This window comes from Podarcis raffonei, chromosome 6 (genome assembly GCF_027172205.1).
Source record: "Podarcis raffonei isolate rPodRaf1 chromosome 6, rPodRaf1.pri, whole genome shotgun sequence".
NCBI lineage: Eukaryota > Metazoa > Chordata > Lepidosauria > Squamata > Lacertidae > Podarcis > Podarcis raffonei.
The window spans coordinates 8,885,146-8,905,997 of NC_070607.1; the positions used below are offsets into that span (position 1 = coordinate 8,885,146).

The 20,852-nt window shown below is 46.4% G+C and overlaps 2 protein-coding genes across 3 annotated transcripts in view; one reads left to right on the forward strand and one right to left on the reverse strand.

The window, feature by feature from the left end:
* Positions 1 to 1,362: 1,362 nt before the first annotated feature.
* On the reverse strand, positions 1,363 to 4,773 carry LOC128415304 (leucine-rich repeat-containing protein 52-like). The gene is made up of 2 exons (XM_053391348.1): positions 4,057 to 4,773; positions 1,363 to 1,620 (listed from the first exon to the last, which is right to left on the reverse strand). The coding sequence occupies exons 1-2, from the start codon at positions 4,694 to 4,696 to the stop codon at positions 1,364 to 1,366; spliced, it is 897 nt and encodes a 298-aa protein (XP_053247323.1). The 5' UTR covers positions 4,697 to 4,773; the 3' UTR covers position 1,363.
* A 3,672-nt stretch (positions 4,774 to 8,445) lies between these two features.
* Positions 8,446 to 20,852, forward strand: part of ADCY10 (adenylate cyclase 10) — a 70,360-nt gene continuing 57,953 nt past the window's right edge. For both annotated transcript variants that reach the window (XM_053391342.1, XM_053391343.1), the window contains exons 1-5: positions 8,446 to 8,685; positions 9,706 to 9,810; positions 13,094 to 13,132; positions 14,074 to 14,217; positions 18,364 to 18,569. In XM_053391342.1, the coding sequence (XP_053247317.1) occupies positions 8,535 to 8,685; positions 9,706 to 9,810; positions 13,094 to 13,132; positions 14,074 to 14,217; positions 18,364 to 18,569 (645 nt within the window). In that variant the 5' untranslated portion in view covers positions 8,446 to 8,534. The remainder of the gene's footprint in view (positions 8,686 to 9,705; positions 9,811 to 13,093; positions 13,133 to 14,073; positions 14,218 to 18,363; positions 18,570 to 20,852) is intronic.

The following is a 20,852-nucleotide window of genomic DNA, read 5'->3' on the forward strand; positions in this document are numbered from 1 at the left end:
GATCCTTTGCCTCAGGCGACATCTGAACCACGTCTGGGGCCTGATCCTGAAGAGCCCCAGTCTGCACAGGTTCCCCCGCAACAAGCACCAGCTGGGCTGAGTCAGGGGCCTGAGCCTGCCCTGGCTCCAGATGTGGGGATTACCGCGTTGCCTTCAGCTGGGCCATCACTTACAGCTGCTCCACTACTGGTTGGGTCAGGAGAGGCTGAGGCGGCCCCTGGGTCTAGTAACCCACCGACATCTCCCAAGCTGCAGAGACTGAGGTCTGAGAGAAGGAGAGACCTGAGTACTCACAGGAGGAGTGCTCGCCTTTAGGCGAAACTGGGAGGTGAGTCGCTGGGGGATCAGGACCGCCCGTTCCCCCGACAGCGATGAAAGGCTGTCGGACCCCGCCCCAGGTTGCGGGAGCAACATTGCTGTTTGCTATAATAATAATAATTTATTATTTATTTATTTTTATATATTATATACTTTTATTTATATATTAATTATATATTATTTATTATTATTTATGGGACGCGGGTGGCGCTGTGGGTTAAACCACAGAGCCTAGGACTTGCCAGTCAGAAGGTTGGCAGTTCAAATCCCCGCGACGGGGTGAGCTCCCATTGCTCGGTCCCAGCTCCTGCCAACCTAGCAGTTCGAAAGCATGTCAAAGTGCAAGTAGATAAATAGCGGGAAGGTAAATGGCATTTCTGTGTGCTGCTCTGGTTTGCCAGAAGCGGCTTAGTCATGCTGGTCACATGACCCGGAAGCTGTATGCCGGTTCCCTTGGCCAATAAAGCGAGATGAGCGCCGCAACCCCAGAGTCAGTCACGACTGGACCTAATGGTCAGGGGTCCCTTTACCTTTACCTTTATCATTTATACCCCACCCATCTGGCTGGGCTTCCCCAGCCACTCTGGGCGGCTTCCAACCAAATATTAAAATACAGTAATGCATCAAACAAATTCCCAGACATCAACCTTGCATAGGACGATGTCAGGATCCTTCAGCACCAAATTCCTTGCTAGAACCTGCCTGAGACCCTGTGCCTGACCTTGCCTGGTTTCCTGCCTCGTGTCTTGCCTGACTGACTCCTCGTGGAACCCTTGGATTTGGGACCGGGCCTGGACCACCTTGCTTGGATTAACCCCTGGGCCCAGCACACCAGGAAGCACCCAGTCTCCCATGTCCTCTACCCTGGTGCTGACACCTGGCAGAGTCAGGCCCCGTTCTATACTGCAAGGTTATACTTGTGCACACACAGGAGGGGGAAGTGAGGCCATCCTCAAAAGGTGGGGAAATGCCAGCAAATGGATTTTGCAATGAAACAGAAGGGCTACAAGTCATAGACACTCCTCAGAGCTCCAAAACAGCAGGTCTAAATCATTCTGTATTCCTCCTCCTCCAATTCTTCGTCCACCTTCATTACGGGGTGATAATAGATCACTGTGGCTAGGCCAACCAGCCAGGCCACCAGAGTTCCTCCAAAAAAGATGCAGATGGCCATCAGACCCAAGAAGACGAAATCTTGGAAGTCTAAATGGACAAGGCAGAGGTAGTGGAGCTTCGTTTCGGCCACATGGACTGTCAGACCCTTGAGAAGTTCTGGTTTGTTGCAAGTAATTTCGTCAGAGTCTGGGGGAGAGGGAAAAACAAACAAATTTAAGAGGAGTTACAGTCAGCATTTTAATTTGTGGCTGGTAAATCTAAAATAGGAATGCACCTTAACAGACCAAGGACAAGCAAAAAATGAGTAAGGAACCCTGGAGAGATCATGGAAGGGAGGAAACTACTCTGGCTCACAGAAGTCCAGGGCATCTTCATGCTCTAGAGCAGACCTCTTTCACCACCACAGCATATTATGAACAATCTCCACCTTCTCTGACCTTCCTCCACATAAGCTAGATTTAAAGTTTAATATAAAGTGGTACCTTGGTGTTACGAAAAAGGAGCAATGCAGCAGCGAGCTCCAGGTGGCTGGAAAGCCAAACAGGATGTTGATGTTTGGGACTGTTCCGTGGGAACAAAGGAACAGTCTATTCACACCACTGAGCACCGGATGTTAGCTCAGAGTGTCATCTGACCTGTACTGGAAGTATAGGGGAGGAGTTTTTCTCTCTCTGCTGATGGTGTTAAGAGAGTGCAGACACGTTTCTCTGTACTGCTAGAAAGACAGAAATAAAGGCATGTAAATACATTTCTGTCTGTCTCCTTCCCCTCCCTGGGGATGGCAGGGGAGGAGTGGTGTGTTCTTCTCACGTTAGAGGAGGATCGCCGATTGAGATCTCGCCTGATCTTGCCGGGAGTCGCAGATGGGGAGGTCAACAAGGAACTCAAGCCGGATGCCTGGAGAGTGGCCAATTCCTCTGACTAGGCTTGATTCCTACACTTGGATCTCAAATGTCTTGGTACTCAAACAACTTGGAACCCAAACACTGCAAACCCAGAAATAAGTGTCCCAGTTTGAGAACTTTTTTTAGAAGCTGAACGTGCTCCATTCTGAGTGTTACGCTTCCGATTTGAGTGTTACGCTGAGGTCTGTCTGTTTTTGCTGTTTATTTTGCGTTTTTGCTTTTGCGGCTCTTTTTTGTGTGTGACTGTGTGGAACCCAGTTCAGCTATTGATTGATTGTGTGACTGCAGTACGTTGTTTATTGTTTTCATTTTATGGATCAATGGTCTCATTAGATAGTAAAGTTCATATTAAATTGCTGTTTTAGGGGTTGTTTTTAAAAGTCTGGAATGGATTAATCCATTTTGCCTTACTTTCTAGGGGAAAGTGTGCCTTGGTTTTGGAATGCTTTGGTTTTGGAACGGACTTCCGGAACGGTTTAAGTTTGAGAACCAAGGTACCACTGTATTCTTTGCCTTCTTCATCATCAGTAGCAGCATATCATCATCGTGACTTACCTGCCCTTCACCCTAAGGTCCCAAGATGAGTTACAACATTAAAACACAATATTTAAAAATCTACACTTCAAGTGTCAAAAGGGGGCGGTGAAGGAAATAGAGCAATATTTGTGGCAAGAATGTTACTCGCCCTAAAATGGAAAGAAGAAGTCCCAGCAAAGGAAGAAGGATACAAAAACTTATAGAACTGCAGAAAGAGGGGGAAGGAAGTCAAGTTTTAAAATGTCAAAAAGATTGTAAAATCAGTGAAATGTATAATGCGGTTCCTTAAATTTATTTTTAATATTTTCTGCATATCCAAAATAATTTAATTTGCTCATTTATTCATCTGCTTTAAATATATACTCTTATGAAACGGCAGGTTATTACAATAATCCTGCCAATGTTCTTATCTGTTTACAATTTAGCTGTAAATCTTCAATAAACCATTTCCATTCTTTTATAAAAAGTTTGTTATCTTGATTTCTTATTCTTCCAGTAAGTTTTGCCATTTCTGCATGTTCCATAAGGTTTTGCATTCATTGTTCCTTTGCTGGGCCTTCTGCTTCATTCCATTTTGGGGAGAGAAACATTCTTGCCACTGTAGTTGCATACATTAATAAATTTCTATACAGTTTAGGTAGTTCTGTCCCTATAATTCCCAAAAGAAAAGCATCCGGGTTTTTTTTTGTTTGGTTTTTTTTACAAACATTATTTTAAGCATCCTTTCCAATTCATTATATATCATTTCCCGGTAAGCTTTAACCTTCCTACAAGACCACCACATATGATAAAAAGAACCTTCTTTCTCTTTACATTTCCAACACTTGTTTGATTTAGATTTACACATTTTGGCCAATTTACTCGGTGTTAGATACCATCGATATATCATTTCCATATCATTTTTCTCTTAGATTATAACATGCTGTAAATTTTATATCCCTATTCCACAATTGTTCCCATGCTTCCGTGTCTATATTATGAGCAATATCTATTGTCCAATGTATCATTGAGGATTTTACTTGCTCATCCTTTGTCTCCCATTTCCCCATGCTTATCTTCCTCTTCTTCCTTGGTACCACTTCTTGGGGTGCTCATCCTGCATCCTCGGTGGGCTGTCCCCGAGTGCCTGCGAACAGGAGAAGGCGCCCCCACAGAATTCACACCTGGGAAAAGGCCTCACCTGGATACACAACATCAGCTTTCTTCATCCAGTTGCAAAACTCCAAGAAACTGCAGTCACAATTCCAGGGGTTCCCCTTCAGTCTCAAACTATGAAGGTTGTGCAGATCTTTGAATAATTCACCGCCAACGTACGTCAAGCCGCAGTCGCTCATATCCACAAATCTCAGAAGGGGGTTGCTGTCAAAGGCTTTGTCCTTCACTTCCACCAACAGCGGGTTGCTTGAGAGATTCAGCAGCAGCAGCTTGTTGAGTTGCGAGAAAGTGTAAGGCGTTACGAAGGAGAGCCTATTGAAACTGAGGTCTAGGTACGTCAACTTGACTATACCGGGAAAGGTGAAATCCAGGCCCATTTCTAACAGGTTGTGGCTGCAGTCCAGATAGACCAGTTCGTTCAGATAGCTCATCTCTAATACTGGCAACGTGACGAGTTTGTTGTCGGACAGAATCAACTCCCTGGTGGTCAGCGGAATTGAGCCCGGAACTTTGTCTAAAGCCTTCCTGCTGCAATTCACTGTCTTTTGTTCACAGCTGCACTTTGCCGGACAGCTAAGGCCCTTTCCTGTCCATTTGATTACAATGAGAACGGCTATCCACAAGGGTGTGGAAGTACGGAAAGAGGGCGGAATAAGATAGCCCATCCTATACACCTTAAACGGAAGAAGAAGGGTTTCCCTTCAGCACTAAAGGAGAAGTGTTTCCTGTTGCTGGACCAGCTCCCATGTTACCCCAGTTGGTACCAGTTGCCTTTATGACATCACCAGTTTGGCCCACAAATCTGGAGTGATGATGTATCAAGGAGTTACTGCCTAGGTCATATATTCTGGGATTTTTAAAAATTTTTTAAAAAATTGCATTTTCATAAACAGGAACAAAGAGCATATTTAACCCCCTCCCCTCCTCCTGTCCCACTTACAACTTCATACCAAATACAGCATGTATACATATACCATATGACTTCCCTTCCATCCTTTTCCTGGTTCATTTTGCTTTTCTACTGCTCCACGTAATCCACGTCTTTTTAATCATCCAGTTTGTTATCTATTAAAAACTCTATCTGCTGGATTCAGGTAGGTAGCCGTGTTGGTCTGACGCAGTCAAAATATATTTAAAAATTGTCCATTAGCACCTTAGAGACCAACCAAGTTTGTTCTGGGTATGTGCTGGTCCCAGGGGCTAACCAAGAGGCAAGGTCCGAGTTTAGTCCGAGGTCAATGGTGCGGTATGGAGGCTGTCCGTCAAAACTGTAGCTGGGTCCAAGGCAGGGAGTTGGGTGAGGTCAGGAACTCTGGCAGAAGAGCAGGACAGGGTGCAGGCAGGAACAGGCCAGCAACAACATTGCTCCCGCAACCTGGGACTGGGGCTGAATGGCTTTTATCTGCCCCAAGGCATAGGGCGGCCCCGGTCCACAGGTGACTCGCCTCTCCTGGCCTGGAGGCGAGCACTCCTCCTGTGGGAACTTAGTTCCCTCCGCCTCTCTGCCCTGAGCCTCCACAGCTCAGGAGAGGCTGGAGGGTTACCGGACCCAGAGGCAACTTCCTCTTCCCCTGACGGGGCTGAGAGTGGAGCACCTGCAGGCAATGGGTCCTCCATCACCTCAGGGGCCAGAGCAGACTCAGCTGGTGCCTGCACCTGAGGATCCAGCACAGGTGAGGACCCTTCAGGCTCAGGCCCCAGCCCCGGCTCAGCTGGTTCTGGAGGCGGGGACTCCTGTGCAGGCTGGGATTCCTCAGGTTCAGCCTCCGAGTCCGAATACCAGGCCATCACAGGGTATAAGCTTTCATGCGCATGCACACTTCTTTCTCAGGAGTGTAGTAGGAGATGGGTGATTGACTCAATGGGTATGGTAGACCTGTTGACGACTGTTAATGACTGCAGTTTATCACTAAACTGAAAACTATGGAGAGACCTGGTCTTAATAGAGATATTGGATTCCCGCCTTATTATATATGTTAATCATCTGCATACCATCCCTTGTTTTTTCCTATAGGACTATTGCAGTCATTAACAGTCGTCAATAGGTTTACCATACCCATTGAGTCAATCACCCATCTCCTACTACCCTTCTGAGAAATACCCCACCCCACCCTCCTACTATACATAAGGGTCTGGTGTCTTCCATTTCAGTGTATCTGAAGAAGTGTGCATGCACACGAAAGCTTATATACCCGGAACAAACTTAGTTGGTCTCTAAGGTGCTACTGGACATTTTATATATATAATCTGCTGGATTTAATCGAGACCTGCTAAGCTATGTACAGTGGTACCTCAAGTTAAGAACTTAATTTGTTCTGGAGGTCCGTTCTTAACCTGAAACTGTTCTTAACCTGAGATACCACTTTAGCTAATTGGGCCTCCTGCTGCCACTGTGCCGCCGTGGCGCAATTTCTGTTCTCATCCTGAAGCAAAGTTCTTAACCTGAGGTACTATTTCTGGGTTAGGGGAGTCTGTAACCTGAAGCGTCTGTAACCTGAGGTACCACTGTATTTGTCTATACTGGTTCTTAAAGTATTCAATAAACATTATTCATTCTTCCTTATATTCCTCATCTTCATTTTCTCTTATCCTGTTCACCAGACCAGCTGGTTCAGCGTATTTGAACATTTTATGGTGACATTCTTCCGTGGTGGGTACGAGACTTGTCCTTCACCTTTGTGCCAATAAGGCTCTAGGATACGGGTAAAACTGGCTTTATTTCCCTTTGGACATGTCTACACCATAAGCCAATATTGGTCTTATGCAAGTTTACCTAACAAGGCTTCCCACCAAATATCCCAGGAATTCTAACTGGGGTGGGGGGCATGAGGCATCCCTTCAGAGCGCCAGCTCCCAAAGTTCCCTGGGGAGAAGCAAGGACAGTAAAGCTATTTTAAGTCTGTGCTATAGATTTGCCCTTGGAAGGGTAAAAGGGTAGAAGAGTATTGGGAAATGATCTATAATGAATTGAAAAAAATGTTTAAAATGCTCCCCCCCCCAAAAAAAAACCAACAACCCCAGAGTCCTTTCTGTTGGGGATAATTCGGACTGAAATTCCCAGGTGTCAAAAAAGGTTGTTTATGTATGCCACTACTGTGGCCCGTTGGACATAACATTATGTTTGCTGACTGGGAACAGTTGTGGACCACTGGGATGAAATTTACAGCATGTAATGCCTTAAGAGAAAATATTATGAAAATGATATACAGGTGGTACATGACCCCAGTCAAGCTTGCAAAAATTTACCATTTGCCCGACAATAAATGTTGGAAATGCAAAGAAAATGAAGGTACATTCTTTCACCTTTGGTGGACATGCCCTAAGATTAAGGCTTTCTGGGAAATGATCTATAACGAACTGAAAAAGGTATTTAAATATACCTTCTTGAAGAAACCAGAGGCCTTTCTCTTGGGCATGGTTGGCCAGTTGGTGTCAAAAAAGGATAGAACTTTCTTTATGTATGCTACAACAGCAGCAAGAATACTTATTGCAAAGCATTGGAAGACGCAAGATTTACCCACTCTGGAAGAATGGCAGATGAAGATGATTGACTGCATGGGATTGGCAGAAATGAGTGGCAGAATCCGTGACCAGGGAGAAGAGTCGGCGGAAGAAGATTGGAAGAAATTTAAGGACTATTTACAGAAACATTGTAAAATTAATGAGTGTTGAATGATGTTGGATAGAAATTAAGGGGTTTTTAGCTGTAATGCTTTGAGATAAGGATTTGCTGAATAAATAATTTGAATTGGAATACAAGAAGGGGAGGTATGAGGAGGTCAGGGAAATATGTCATTTAACTAAGTATTGTGAATTGTACGTGTTTTTAAACTTTTTTGCTTTTTTCTTTTTGTTTGTATAAAAATTGGAAACTTTAATAAATATCTTTTTTTAAAAAAAAGAAAAGGTAAAGGGACCCCCGACCATTAGGTCCCGTTGTAGCCGACTCTGGAGTTGTGGTGCTCACCTCGCTTTATTGGCCGAGGGAGCCGGCGTACAGCTTCCGGGTCATGTGGCCAGCATGACTAAGCCGCTTCTGGCGAACCAGAGCAGCGCACAGAAACACCGTTTACCTTCTCGCCAGAGTGGTACCTATTTATCTACTTGCACTTTGACATGCTTTCGAACTGCTATGTTGGCAGGAGCAGGGACTGAGCAACGGGAGCTCACCCCGTTGCGGGGATTCGAACCGCCAACCTTCTGAGTGGCAAGTCCTAGGCTCTGTGGTTTAACCCACAGCGCCACCCGCGTCCCAGTAGGTTATTTGGCAAAATGAGTACGTTTAGCCTAGCAACCGTTGTTAGGGAGGAAACAACTTTAAGTAACTGCTATTGGAGAAGAGCCCTCTGTCACTTCATTGTGACATGGGGCTGACAAAAGAGATGCTGCTGACACAGGTGCGGGAAGGAGCCCTCCCCTCCCGGTCCCTAGGCACCAGGTAAGAAGTCCCAATGCCTCTCTCCGGCAGCTCTGAGACAGCGTCTCCATAAACGCTCAGCAGGAATGACGAGTGAGGACAAGAAGCAGTTTGAGATCTCGAACCTCGGCAAAGTAGCCGCTCATGTCCCCGATCTCATAGTTTATGGCGATTTCTCCCAAGAAGTGCCTTTCATTGAGAGCTTTGATGGCGTGTTGCTCTTTGTGGACATTTCAGGTAGGCAAAGGGAGATCGGCGTTGGGAGGGAGGGACGGGAGCGGATTTCGGAGGCACCTCAAAGAAAGAAAGGAAGAGAGTTGAGGGACTTCAAATTGTTGTCCTGATGGGTGAAGGAGGCGCAAGTCCCTCCATACTGAAAATAAACCCAGCTTCTCAGGCGTTCATATTGCTTCATGCCACCCCAAACTCCTCAGCAGGGTGAGAATCCAGGGGTCCCAGTGCTTACGCAGTAATAATAATAATAATAATAATAATAATAATAATAATAATAATTTATTATTTATACCCCGCCCATCTGGCTGAGTTTCCCCAGCCACTCTGGGCGGCTCCCAATCAGTGTTAAAAACAGTACAGCGTTACATATTAAAAACTTCCCTGAACAGGGCTGCCTTAAGATGTCTTTGGAATGTCAGGTAATTATTTATCTCTTTGACATCTGATGGGAGGGCGTTCCACAGGGCGGGCGCCACTACCGAGAAGGCCCTCTGCCTGGTTCCCTGTAGCCTCACTTCTCGCAATGAGGGAACCGCCAGAAGGCCCTCGGCGCTGGATCTCAGTGTCCGGGCTGAACGATGGGGGTGGAGACGCTCCTTCAGGTATACAGGACCGAGGCCGTTTAGGGCTTTAAAGGTCAGCACCAACACTTTGAATCGTGCTCGGAAACGTACTGGGAGCCAATGCAGAGTTTGGAAATGCAGCAAAGTGGAGACTGTGGTGTCTTTATGACATATGGGTTATTTACACAGATATACAACCTGAGCATGATGGGGAGGAGCTCAAAGCGTTGCACCCCGAGAAGGCCTCTCGCTTCTCTCATAGGCTTGTATCCAAAACAGAAGCCAGCCATGCATAAAAGCAGTCAGCCCCCAATAATAAAATATTGGGGGGGTGGGGGGGAAGGGAAGAAAAGGTCTCCCAAAGTGATGTGAAACCTTCCGCTTGCCTTTCCCACTTCCATCCTCTTGGCTGTAACTCAAGCTGTGTTTCACTAATAGCAAGTGCTTACATATCTTAAAGGTTTCACGGCACTGACCGAAAAGTTCAGCATGACCACCAACCTCGACCGCGGTGCTGATGAGCTAACGCTGGCCCTTAATAACTATGTGGGAGACATCGTGGAAGGTAAGTAGAGCAACCTGAATGCCAAGACCCTGTGACCCCGCAGTTTTCTCGTAGATAATGAGCACACGTACACAAGTATTTTGGTTTTTTATATATTTTTTATTTTTACCAACCACCAAAACACAAACAGTGAACCCACCCCCCAGGCGGCTGATACATTGGGTATACAATATTCAGTAATATACATATTCAGTAATATACATGTTAAATAATGTTCAATAATAACATATTCAAATTAACCATATGTACACTTCCATATACCTTAACACTCCTCCCTCCACAAGGTTTATTTAACTTTTAACGTTTTAATAAGCCCCAAATTGTTCAAACCTACTCAAATAATTCAATATCTTCTCAAACCAACCCTCCTCTTTCTCACTGACCTCAAACCCTTTCATTCTATGTATTTCACAGTCAAGTATTCTAAAATTATAATATTATTCAGTTTTTTCCTCCATTGGTTCACCCCTAGCTCTTCTGCATTTTTCCAATTACTCGCTATAACCTGTCTGGCTGCAATTACCATCAATTTTACCTATTTGCATTCCTCTTTTGTTTTTAACTCGGTACTACTCAGTGTAATTAAGAACCATTAATTTATTTTCATGTTCCTTCCCACAATTCCCGATATTTCTATACCAATCTGTTTCCAAAATTCATTGACTAACAGACAATCCCACCACATATGACTGTACATTCCCATCACTCCACATTTTGGTTTATGGGTTCAAATAGGCCACAACTTTATTGGTTACAGATGTAAGCGGTTTGGCTTATGCATTGGGGTGAAGCCAGGCTATATCTTGACTCCTGCCCATCTGCAGGGCGTCCAACTAAGGGTAAAACACCAATAGAGCCCTATGATTTACATCATAGGGATGTCCCAAGCCCACGTCCAGGCACTGGACAGGATCCACACCCCCAGATCCCTTGAACAGTATACCCTTGATGAGGAGGGTATCATGGTACTGCCAGAGAATGCTGAGCAGGAGCAGGAACAGGCAGAGGAAGGTGGGCAGGAAGCGGCGATGGAGGAAAGAGGGGAACGCCAGGAGGCGGGAAGGCCCTAAGATGTTGAAGCAGGGCCCCAGCACCACACAGGAAGTTCTAGCACCGATAGTGAGACAATGCCTATTTCCGTCTGCCAAGGAGAGGAGAGCGTTAAAGAGGAGGGGGGAGAGGCATTACATGAAACTTCCCCACTTTTTCTGTTGGAGAAGAAGCCGGCGTAGGCCACTCCCAGAATCTGAACTGGAGGATTCAGATGCATGAGTGTAATACACTGCTTCTACATATGTAAAATAAAGAACTGTATGTATCTCTGAGTGAGCAGAGGTACTTCTTGCGAAGAGCATTCACAAGCCATCACAGAGGGGCAGGCGGAGGCTACAGCCTCCCCTCGCAACCCTCACTTTGGTTCCAGAGATATTCTATCGTCCCAGCACTCAGACAGTGCTGGGAAGTGCCACGCAATCCTACAAGGGCTAAAATATGGCCAGGACCAATTCTGAGCTGACCTAAGTCCTAAGTAAGGGACGCGGGTGGCGCTGTGGGTTAAACCACAGAGCCTAGGACTTGCCGATCAGAAGGTCGGCGGTTCGAATCCCCACGACAGGGTGAGCTCCCGTTGCTCCTGCCAACCTAGCAGTTCGAAAGCACATCAAAGTGCAAGTAGATAAATAGGTATCACTCCAGCAGGAAGGTAAACGGCGTTTCCGTGCGCTGCTCTGGTTTGCCAGAAGCGGCTTAGTCATGCTGGCCACATGACCCGGAAGCTGTACACCGGCTCCCTCGGTCAATAAAGCGAGATGAGCGCCGCAACCCCAGAGTCAGTCACAACTGGACCTAATGGTCAGGGGTCCCTTTACCTTTTTTTAAAGTCCTAAGTCAAAAATGAAAGATCACAGGTTGGAATGGGCTTCAGTCGCTGCCACCTTTGTTCAAAGGTTTTCCAACGGCAGGGCTAGGAGAGACTCCGGCCAAAAAGGTTGGGGCGTTGTTACCACTGCCAGTCATGACAGGCAGTCGAGGGCCAGATGGACCAAAAGCTGGACTCCAGGAGTCCAGAAATGGGGGAGTAAGTGGAGGGCACCCCCTTTTGGCACTGTCCCGTGGCTGAGCCCAAGTTCAGAACACTCTCTTGATTGGATCAAGGTTCAAATCTCAGGTCATCTTGGGATCATTGAACTCTCCTGAGGGCTCGAGCCTGGATTTTAAACTGGGAATTGTGGCCCACCAGCACCCACAGTTGCTATAAGGGCGATTGATACTGGTGGACTAATAACAGCCTCTAATTAATGCCCACAGGGAGGAAAAGCAGCATAAAGTGGCAGTGCCCTTTCTGGGTTTTAATTTTAGTTGTCTTTCTTTTTTCCTCCTGGTAGGGGCTGATGTGGGACGCAGGTGGCACTGTGGGTTAAACCACAGAGCCTAGGACTTGCCGATCAGAAGGTCGGCGGTTCGAATCCCCACGACGGGGTGAGCTCCCGTTGCTTGGTCCCTGCTCCTGCCAACCTAGCAGTTCGAAAGCACATCAAAGTGCAAGTAGATAAATAGGTACCGCTCCGGCGGGAAGGTAAACGGTGTTTCCGTGCGCTGCTCTGGTTCGCCAGAAGCAGCTTAGTCATGCTGGCCACATGATCCGGAAGCTGTACGCCGGCTCCCTCGGCCAATAAAGCGAGATGAGCGCCGCAACCCCAGAGTTGGTCACGACTGGACCTAATGGTCAGGGGTCCCTTTACCTTTACCTTAGGGGCTGAGGTGGTGAAGTAAAGGTAAAGGTAAAGGTACCCCTGCCCGTACGGGCCAGTCTTGACAGACTCTGGGGTTGTGCGCCCATCTCACTTAAGAGGCCAGGGGCCAGCGCTGTCCGGAGACACTTCCGGGTCACGTGGCCAGCGTGACAAAGCTGCATCTGGCGAGCCAGAGCCGCACACGGAAACGTCGTTTACCTTCCCGCCAGTAAGTGGTCCCTATTTATCTACTTGCACCTGGGGGTGCTTTCGAACTGCTAGGTTGGCAGGCGCTGGGACCGAGCGACGGGAGCGCACCCCGCTGCGGGGATTCGAACCGCCGACCTTTCGATCGGCAAGCCCTAGGCGCTGAGGCTTTTACCCACAGCGCCACCCGCGTCCCTGAGGTGGTGAAGTAAACAACCCCAATTTAAAACTTTATACCCTTGTCTGTCTTCTTAAGGTATTAAGAGCACACAGAGAGTTAGAAGAACTGTGAAAGCAATGGAAGCTACTTCTGTAACCCTTCTCCCTTTCTTTTTCCCTTGCAGAGGTGTTGGTGTTTGGAGGTGATGTCTTGAAATTTGCAGGTAGGACCGTTCTGTGGGCAGGTGTCGCACCTGTGTGTGTGTGCTTTCAATTGTATGTTCCATAAAATCCAAGTCTTTCTTCTTTTGTATATAATTTTTATTAATTTTATATTTTACAATTTAAAGTACTCATTTATACATCCTTAAGATATCAATGACCTCCTTTCTTCTCTTTCCATGGTTCGTTTGACATATCATAAAACCCTGCATATTTTACCATTCGGTATTCCATTACTGCATCCACCCAAACTTATTTACACTGTTGAATTCATCTTAGTGCTGCTAGCGTTTTCAACTGTACACAATTCAATATATTCAACAGATGTTTTCCAGTCTTCTCTAAACGTATGTTCTTCTTCTTCGCTTATTTTATATAAGTCTGCAAGCTGCGTACATTCTGTCAACTTAAGTTGCCTTTCTTCGTTGGTTGGGACCTCAATCATTTTCCATTTTTGAGCTAACGAAACACGGGCCGCAGTAGTGGCATGCATAAATAACCTTTCCTGACCCCTGGGAATTTCAGTCACAAATCCAAGTCTTTCTGAAGGAGGGTCTCCACCTTCATCGTTCAGCCCAGACACTGATGTCCAACGCTGAGGGCCTTCTGGTGGTTCCCTCACTGTGAGAAGTGAGGTCACAGGGAACCAGGCAGAGGGCCTTCTCAGTATTGGCGCCTACCCTGTGGAATGCCCTCCCATCAGATGTCAAGGAAATAAACAACTATCTGACTTTTAGAAGACATCTGAAGGCAGCCCTGTTTAAGAAAGTTTTTAATGTTTGATGGTTCTTCTTCTTCTTCTTCTTCTTCTTCTTCTTCTTCTTCTTCTTAATGTTTTTTTGGGAGCCACCCAGAGTAGCTGAGGAAACCTAGCCAGATGGGTGGGGTATAAATAAATTATTATTATTATAATTATTATTGTTATTCTCTCTGGCTTCTGTAGGGGATGCATTGCTGGCACTCTGGAAGGTGGAGCGATGCCATATAAATGATATCATCACTCTGGCACTGAAATGTAGCTTCAGCATCCAGCAAGAGTACGGGGTTCGCGATACGGAGGTGGGACTGGAGCTGCGTGTTAAGATAGGTACTGCATCCTCCCCTACATGGAGCTCAGAGTCTGTGGTGCTTGGAAAGTCGAAATGTGTGCCTCTGCCTGAGAGAGACAGGAGCACAGACTGGCACAGGGGTCCTTGCTATAATTTCCCCCTGGTTCTTCTTCTTCTTTAGCGATCACTCGTAGCCGAGTAAGATTGCCTTCCATGAACACGGTTTTAACAGTGAGTCCGTAAGTGACTGTGGAGGCCAATTCTGGATCCACATGTCCTTCCACAGTGGGGACATAGGTTTCCGGGTGGGAGTTGATCACGGTGAGGGTTTGTCCAACGTGCCTTCCTCTTAGCACATTTCTCCATTTCATCCGAAGTTTGAGTGTCTTCATGGTCCATGGCACCTTTAGTGAAGGCTGTTGCGTGTTCAGACCCAGGGATCTCCCCCCTAAATAAATTTCACACTTGACTCAAATGTTAGTTTTGGTTTTTGGCAGAATTTAGGCCACAACTTTATTGATTACAGAAGGTGAGTGGTTGCATAGGCTCTGATTCGACTAGCTCCCTGCACCCTTGCAGGTAGCACTGACCCAGGGCACCAGCATAGGTCAGCCAAGGCTGAACACCTGGGTAGGCAAAAAGCCGAGAACAGACTATGTTCACCACCCAGATGCCCCCCTGGCCTCAGGCACGGGCACAACCCCCTCTCAGGGGTTGACCAAACCAAGTATTAATGGAATACCCTTCACATAGGGATGGCGAGAGCGTTCTCCCATCCCTATCACCTGAACCAGAGCCTATCTGCAACCTTACAAGTTGCGACGATTTGCTGTGTGGCAGGTGAAACCCAAACAGCAACAGCCGATCAGCCAAGTGGGGAAAATTCCTGCCGTGCCCCTGTCCCAAGGACAGACGACACACGACGGCATAGCAAGGTCAAGCATAAAGCCCTAAAAGTAGGGAGAGGTAGGCAGGTGATCTGAATGCACGGGCCGAAAGAAGAAGCTCTGGGTGACGTACATGGGCATAAATAGGTCCCTCGAACCGTTTGGACTGCGTCCCATTGGCCAGATTGAACCAAACATCGAGGGACCTACCAATCGGGTGTTGTGGCTGAAAAATCTTACCCACCAACAACACAGGTGCTCAGTCTCCAGGTCTCACCGCAACGCATACCCTCTTTTAGGGAGGACATGATTTCTCCAATTGGAGCACTCGCAGGCCAGTGTTTCCCAGTTGTCGGTGTTTATACTACATTTTTTTTTAGATTTGCTTTGAGACAGTCTTTAAACCCCTTCTGTTGACCACCAGCATTACACTTTCCATTTTTAAGTTCGGAATAGAGTAGCTGCTTTGGAAGGCGATAAGCAGGCAGTCGCACAACATGACCAGTCCAACGAAGTTGATTTTGAAGAATCATCGCTTTGACACTGGTGGTCTTTGCTTCTTCCAGTACCCTGGCATTAGTGTGCCTGTCTTCCCAAGTGATGGGTAAAATTTTTCGGAGACACCATTGATGGAATCAACCCCTGGTTCTAGCCAGCAGGCAATCCCTCTCACTTAACAGCCATGCACAGAGGTTACCTAAATCTCATCTATTCTGCCAGGACTCATCCACAGTCCCACTTGTCCTTCTGCCTGCCCCCAGGAAAACCAGCTCTTTACTGCGGAATCAGAGCAAACATCCGTCAGGTTTCCCACACATTGGTGTGGGCTCCAATTCAGTGCTAAGAAGCGGCTTTCCCCGGGGAAAGAAGCAGGGCAAAGTCAAAACCGCTAGAAAGCATGGGGCATGTGGAAAACCTCATGGACTCCTGCAAGGTGTCGACGAGCCCTTGCTCAACTGTTCCTTTCACAGAGTCTTCTTTCTTTCTTTGGCGATCACTCGTAGCCAAGTAAGATTGTTTTCCATAAACATGGTTTTAACAATGAGTCCATAAGTGACTGTGGAGGCCAATTCTGGATCCACATGTCCTTCCACAGTGGGGACATTGGTTTCCGGGCGGGAGTTAATCACGGTGTGGATTTGTCAAGCGCGCCTTCCTCTTAGCACGTTTCTCCCTTGCGCCCTGAGTTCGAGTGTCTTCAAAGCCCATGACACCTTTGGTAAACGCTGTTCTCCAACTGGAGCGCTCACAGGCCAGTGTTTCCCAGTTGTCAGTATTTATGCTACATTTTTAAAGATTTGCCTTGAGACAGAGTAGCTCCTTGTTCTCCAAAGGAGCCATAAGGAGGAAACGTCAGGCTGCCATTTGTTTGGAATTTCCCAGACATACCTGGGAACTGGCCGTCGGAAACAGTGTCCGGGCAGTAATCTCTGAAATGTCTAGGAAACTCCCATGTCAGGAGTGTAGATTCTGGGGTGAATGTCCTTAAAGTAGCTCAACAACTTTTATTTCCGGATTTTCACTTTTTGAAATATGGCAACCCTAAGGGAAGGGCCATGTCAGAAAAGCAGACAATAGTTTGATAGACCTAAATCCCCCTTACCCTTAAGACCATTAAGGGAGAAATTGGAAGAACAAAACTGTTCCCACAATAGTAGAGTGGCAAGCTCTAATGACAGAACACTTTCAGTTGGTAAAGTTATCAGGAAGAGTAAAAAAACGACACAAAACAGAGAGTCGATAAGGAATGGAGAATATTTAAAGAATACTTAAAAAATCAGGACGCGGGTGGCGCTGTGGGTAAAACCTCAGTGTCTAGGACTTGCTGATCGCATGGTTGGCGGTTTGAATCCCCGCGGCGGGGTGAGCTCCTGCCGTTCGGTCCCAGCTCCTGCCCACCTAGCAGTTCGAAAGCACCCTTAAGTGCAAGTAGATAAATAGGTACCCCTTTATAGCGGGAAGGTAAACGGCATTTCCGTGTGCTGCGCTGGTGCTGGCTTGCCAGAGCAGCGATGTCATGCTGGCCACGTGACCCGGAAGTGTCTCCGGACAGCGCTGGCCCCCAGCCTCTTAAGTGAGATGGCCGCACAACCCTAGAGTCAGACACGACTGGCCCATATGGGCAGGGGTACCTTACTTAAAAAATCATTATAAGAATGAAATTCTCTTGGCAGAGCTAGACTGATTCTTGCAAAACAAAAAGTGTAAATAATATTATGTTAGGACATATGAAGATAACTGAATGTAATATGGGGCTGCGCGTTATAAAGGAAAGAATAGACATAGTAAATAAGAATTTTTGGAAGTCTTTTTAAAGTTTATTTATAGAAATCTTTTTTCTTTTTTCTTTCTTTTTATGAAATTGTATTTGTATGAACATAAAGGACAATTTGATATTATATTCGTACAGAAGAATTGTATAAAATTATGTACTTGTTTCTCCTTATCTTCTTTTTCTTTTTTCTTCTTTGTTCCAGCTTTTGTATTGAATATTGTTGTGTATATATAGACTTCTCTTTTTCTAACTGAAACTAATAAAGATTATTTTTTAAAAAGACCATTAAGTCCCAGCTGCACCCCTGACTAGAGGATATGCTATGGCCCTGGATATGGTGGGAATTAGGTAAAGGTACCCCTGCCCATACGGGCCAGTCGTGTCCGACTCCAGGGTTGTGCGCCCATCTCACTTAAGAGGCTGGGGGCCAGCGCTGTCCGGAGAAACTTCCGGGTCACGTGGCCAGCGTGACGAAGCTGCTCTGGCGAGCCGGCACCAGCGCAGCACACGAAAACGCCGTTTACCTTCCCGCTATAAAGCGGTACCTATTTATCTACTTGCACTTAGGGGTGCTTTCGAACTGCTAGGTGGGCAGGAGCTGGGACCGAAAGACGGGAGCTCACCCCGCCGCGGGGATTCGAACCGCCGACCATGCGATCGGCAAGCCCTAGGTGCTGAGGTTTTACCCACAGCGCCACCTGCGTCCCTATGGTGGGAATTATTTCCATGCAAAATGAGAACTATTGAATTAATTTCCATTGCCACGTATGATTTCGTGTTATACCTGGGATGCTTAGCAAACGTCTTTTGCTGCAGCAAATATTATTTCAATCCCCAACTACTAAATAAATGCTCTTGGACAATTAATCAGCAATTAATCAACCTGCTTTTTGTCCGTGTTGTATGCTGTCCCTTTAGATTTTGTTTTGTTTATATGTTTTCATTCATGCATTCTCTCCATTGTTAATCTAGCCATTTCTGCGAGGTGTTCAAATGGATTGCGATGTTGTACCTTTCTCCAGGACTATCTGCAGGTCACATCTCAAAAGTTGTCGTCGGAGACAACAGGCACCAGTATTTCCTGGTAATCGGCCGGGCAGTGGATGAAGTGCGGTTGGCCCAGAACTTGGCGAAAGCAAGTGAAATTATCCTGTCGCCAAATTGCTGGGAGCTCTGCGACCGGAAACTAATTGAGGTGGAAAAAATCAAAGATGAGCGAGCTGTTAAGGTGGGTGGGTTCCGGCGGTGGACGATACGCTTGCCGCTGCCTGTTGTGGCATGCTTTCTCTCTACCTAAAGTTTAAACTTCTAATAACTTAATTAGAAATACTTGCAAGTACCAGATTGGCTTAGGATTTAAATATGCGATGTTATAGAATAATATGTTTAAAGTTATTATGAAAAGAAAGAAAGATGTTACTTGATTAAGTAAATTTTATGAGAAATTAGTTTTGGAAAACCATCACAATGATATACCGTATTTTTTGCTCTATAAGACTCACTTTTTCCCTCCTAAAAAGTTAGGGGAAATGTGTGTGTGTCTTATGGAGCAACAGCAAGAGGGATTGCTGCTTTCACTGCACACTGATCCCTCTTGCTGTTCTGGCTTCTGAGACTCAGAATATTTTTTTTCTGTTTTCCTCCTCCAAAAACTAGGTGCGTCTTGTGGTCTGGTGCGTCTTATAGAGCGAAAAATACAGTACATTGAAACTCAGCCAGGGGGACTCGAAGAAGTCACTTAATAATGTCAACAAAAGTGGAATTATTACAGTTAGGATTTATGTTTGTTTGTTTGTTTATAAATTTGGAAAATCAATAATTTTTTTTGGAAAAAAAGAAAAACAAAGTTTAAACTTCTGGTGGAGGAAATAGAACATGGCTGAGTTCAAGATCCTTGGCCCTCCCAGGTTAGTGCTGTTTGTTAGAAAAGGCAGCTACTCTCTGTGATCTTAGGGTTTATCCACACTTACTTTTGGCTCCATGCTTTCCAGGTAGAGGTCCACACTTTAATACTCTGTGACCAAGCATGTGTTGTTGTTGCTGCTGCTGCTGTTTGCCCTGAGCTTTCCCTGCAAAAGCCCACTCTTTAAAGCTGAATCAGAACAAAAGTCAATTCGGGTTTCCCACAGATTGCTGTTTGTTCCAATTGTGCTTTAAAGAGCAGATTATCACGGGGGAAGATCCAGAGCGGAAAAAAGGACACAGAGCTTTAAACCACAGAGCATGCCTGGAAAGAGCGGAGGAAAGGTTAGTGTGAGTAAGCCCTTCGTCTAGGGTCTTTCCCACACCAATGAAGCTGGAGAGTGAACCCGGAACCTTCCGCATTCAGGGCATTGTGCTCTTCTACATATATGGGGAATGGCTTCTCTGTTGAAGGCAACTCTTGAAAAATGGAGGATTCCACGCACAGAATCAGAAGGAGAATTTTTCACTAGCAGTAGCAATTCCTCCCATCACAGTGTAATGTTTTATTTCTTTGTGCAACTGGGGGAGGAGAATGTATTCTCCAGGGAGGGATGGAATCAGGTCAGGATTAATGGCACCACCCTGGTCAGCCTTGCAAGGCCACCCAGAGGGTTGATGGTCCTGGCGCAGGTGTGTTGTTGAAGCTCTGCAATTCCTCACCTGCTCATCCTCCTAGCCCTGGGATCAAGGAGAGTGATAGAGGGTGCTTCATACAGGAACAGGGATTGTGTTGTCCTTCTCCCAATCCCAACCACCTCCTGGCAGAGCTTCTTTCTGTTCCCCAGGGCTCAGCCTCGCCGGTGTTCTGGTTGTAGCTTTCCCCACTAACTCAGAAGGGAAGTATTCCTCCCTTAGCTAGGGTTGCCACCTTTGGTCAGGCAAGATAAAGGACAGGTTGGGCAAAATACGGGACAGGGACAGGGACAGGGACAGGTCTGTGGTGGAAATTGGGGGGCTGAAATTACTTTACGTGGTGCAGAAATGACTTCAAAGCAATGCATTGCAGTGACATACAAGGTTTACAGTGGGGGAAAAACAACCAAAAGCATTTATGATTTGCAACTGTAAGAAAAATACTGCCTATTACATGTGTAAGGGTAAAGGTACCCCTGACTGTTAGGTCCAGTCGAGGCTGACTCTGGGGTTGCGGCGCTCATCTTGCTCTATAGGCCGAGGGAGCCGGCATTTGTCCACAGACAGCTTCCGGGTCATGTGGCCAGCATGACTAAGCTGCTCCTGGCGAAACCAGAGCAGCACACAGAAACGCCGTTTACCTTCCTGCCGGAGTGGTGCCTATTTATCTACTTGCACTTCGTGCTTTCAAACTGCTAGGTTGGCAGGAGCTGGGACCGAGCAACAGGAGCTCACTCCATCGCGGGGATTCGAACCGCCGACCTTCTGATTGGCAAGCCCTAGGCTCTGTGGTTTAACCCACAGCGCCACCCACGTCCCTCCTATTACATGTATAGCTGGACTTAAAAATCATACTGGTGCTGAACAGGGTAGGGACATGCGGAGACAGATAAGGGGGGAATGTGATGGTAAT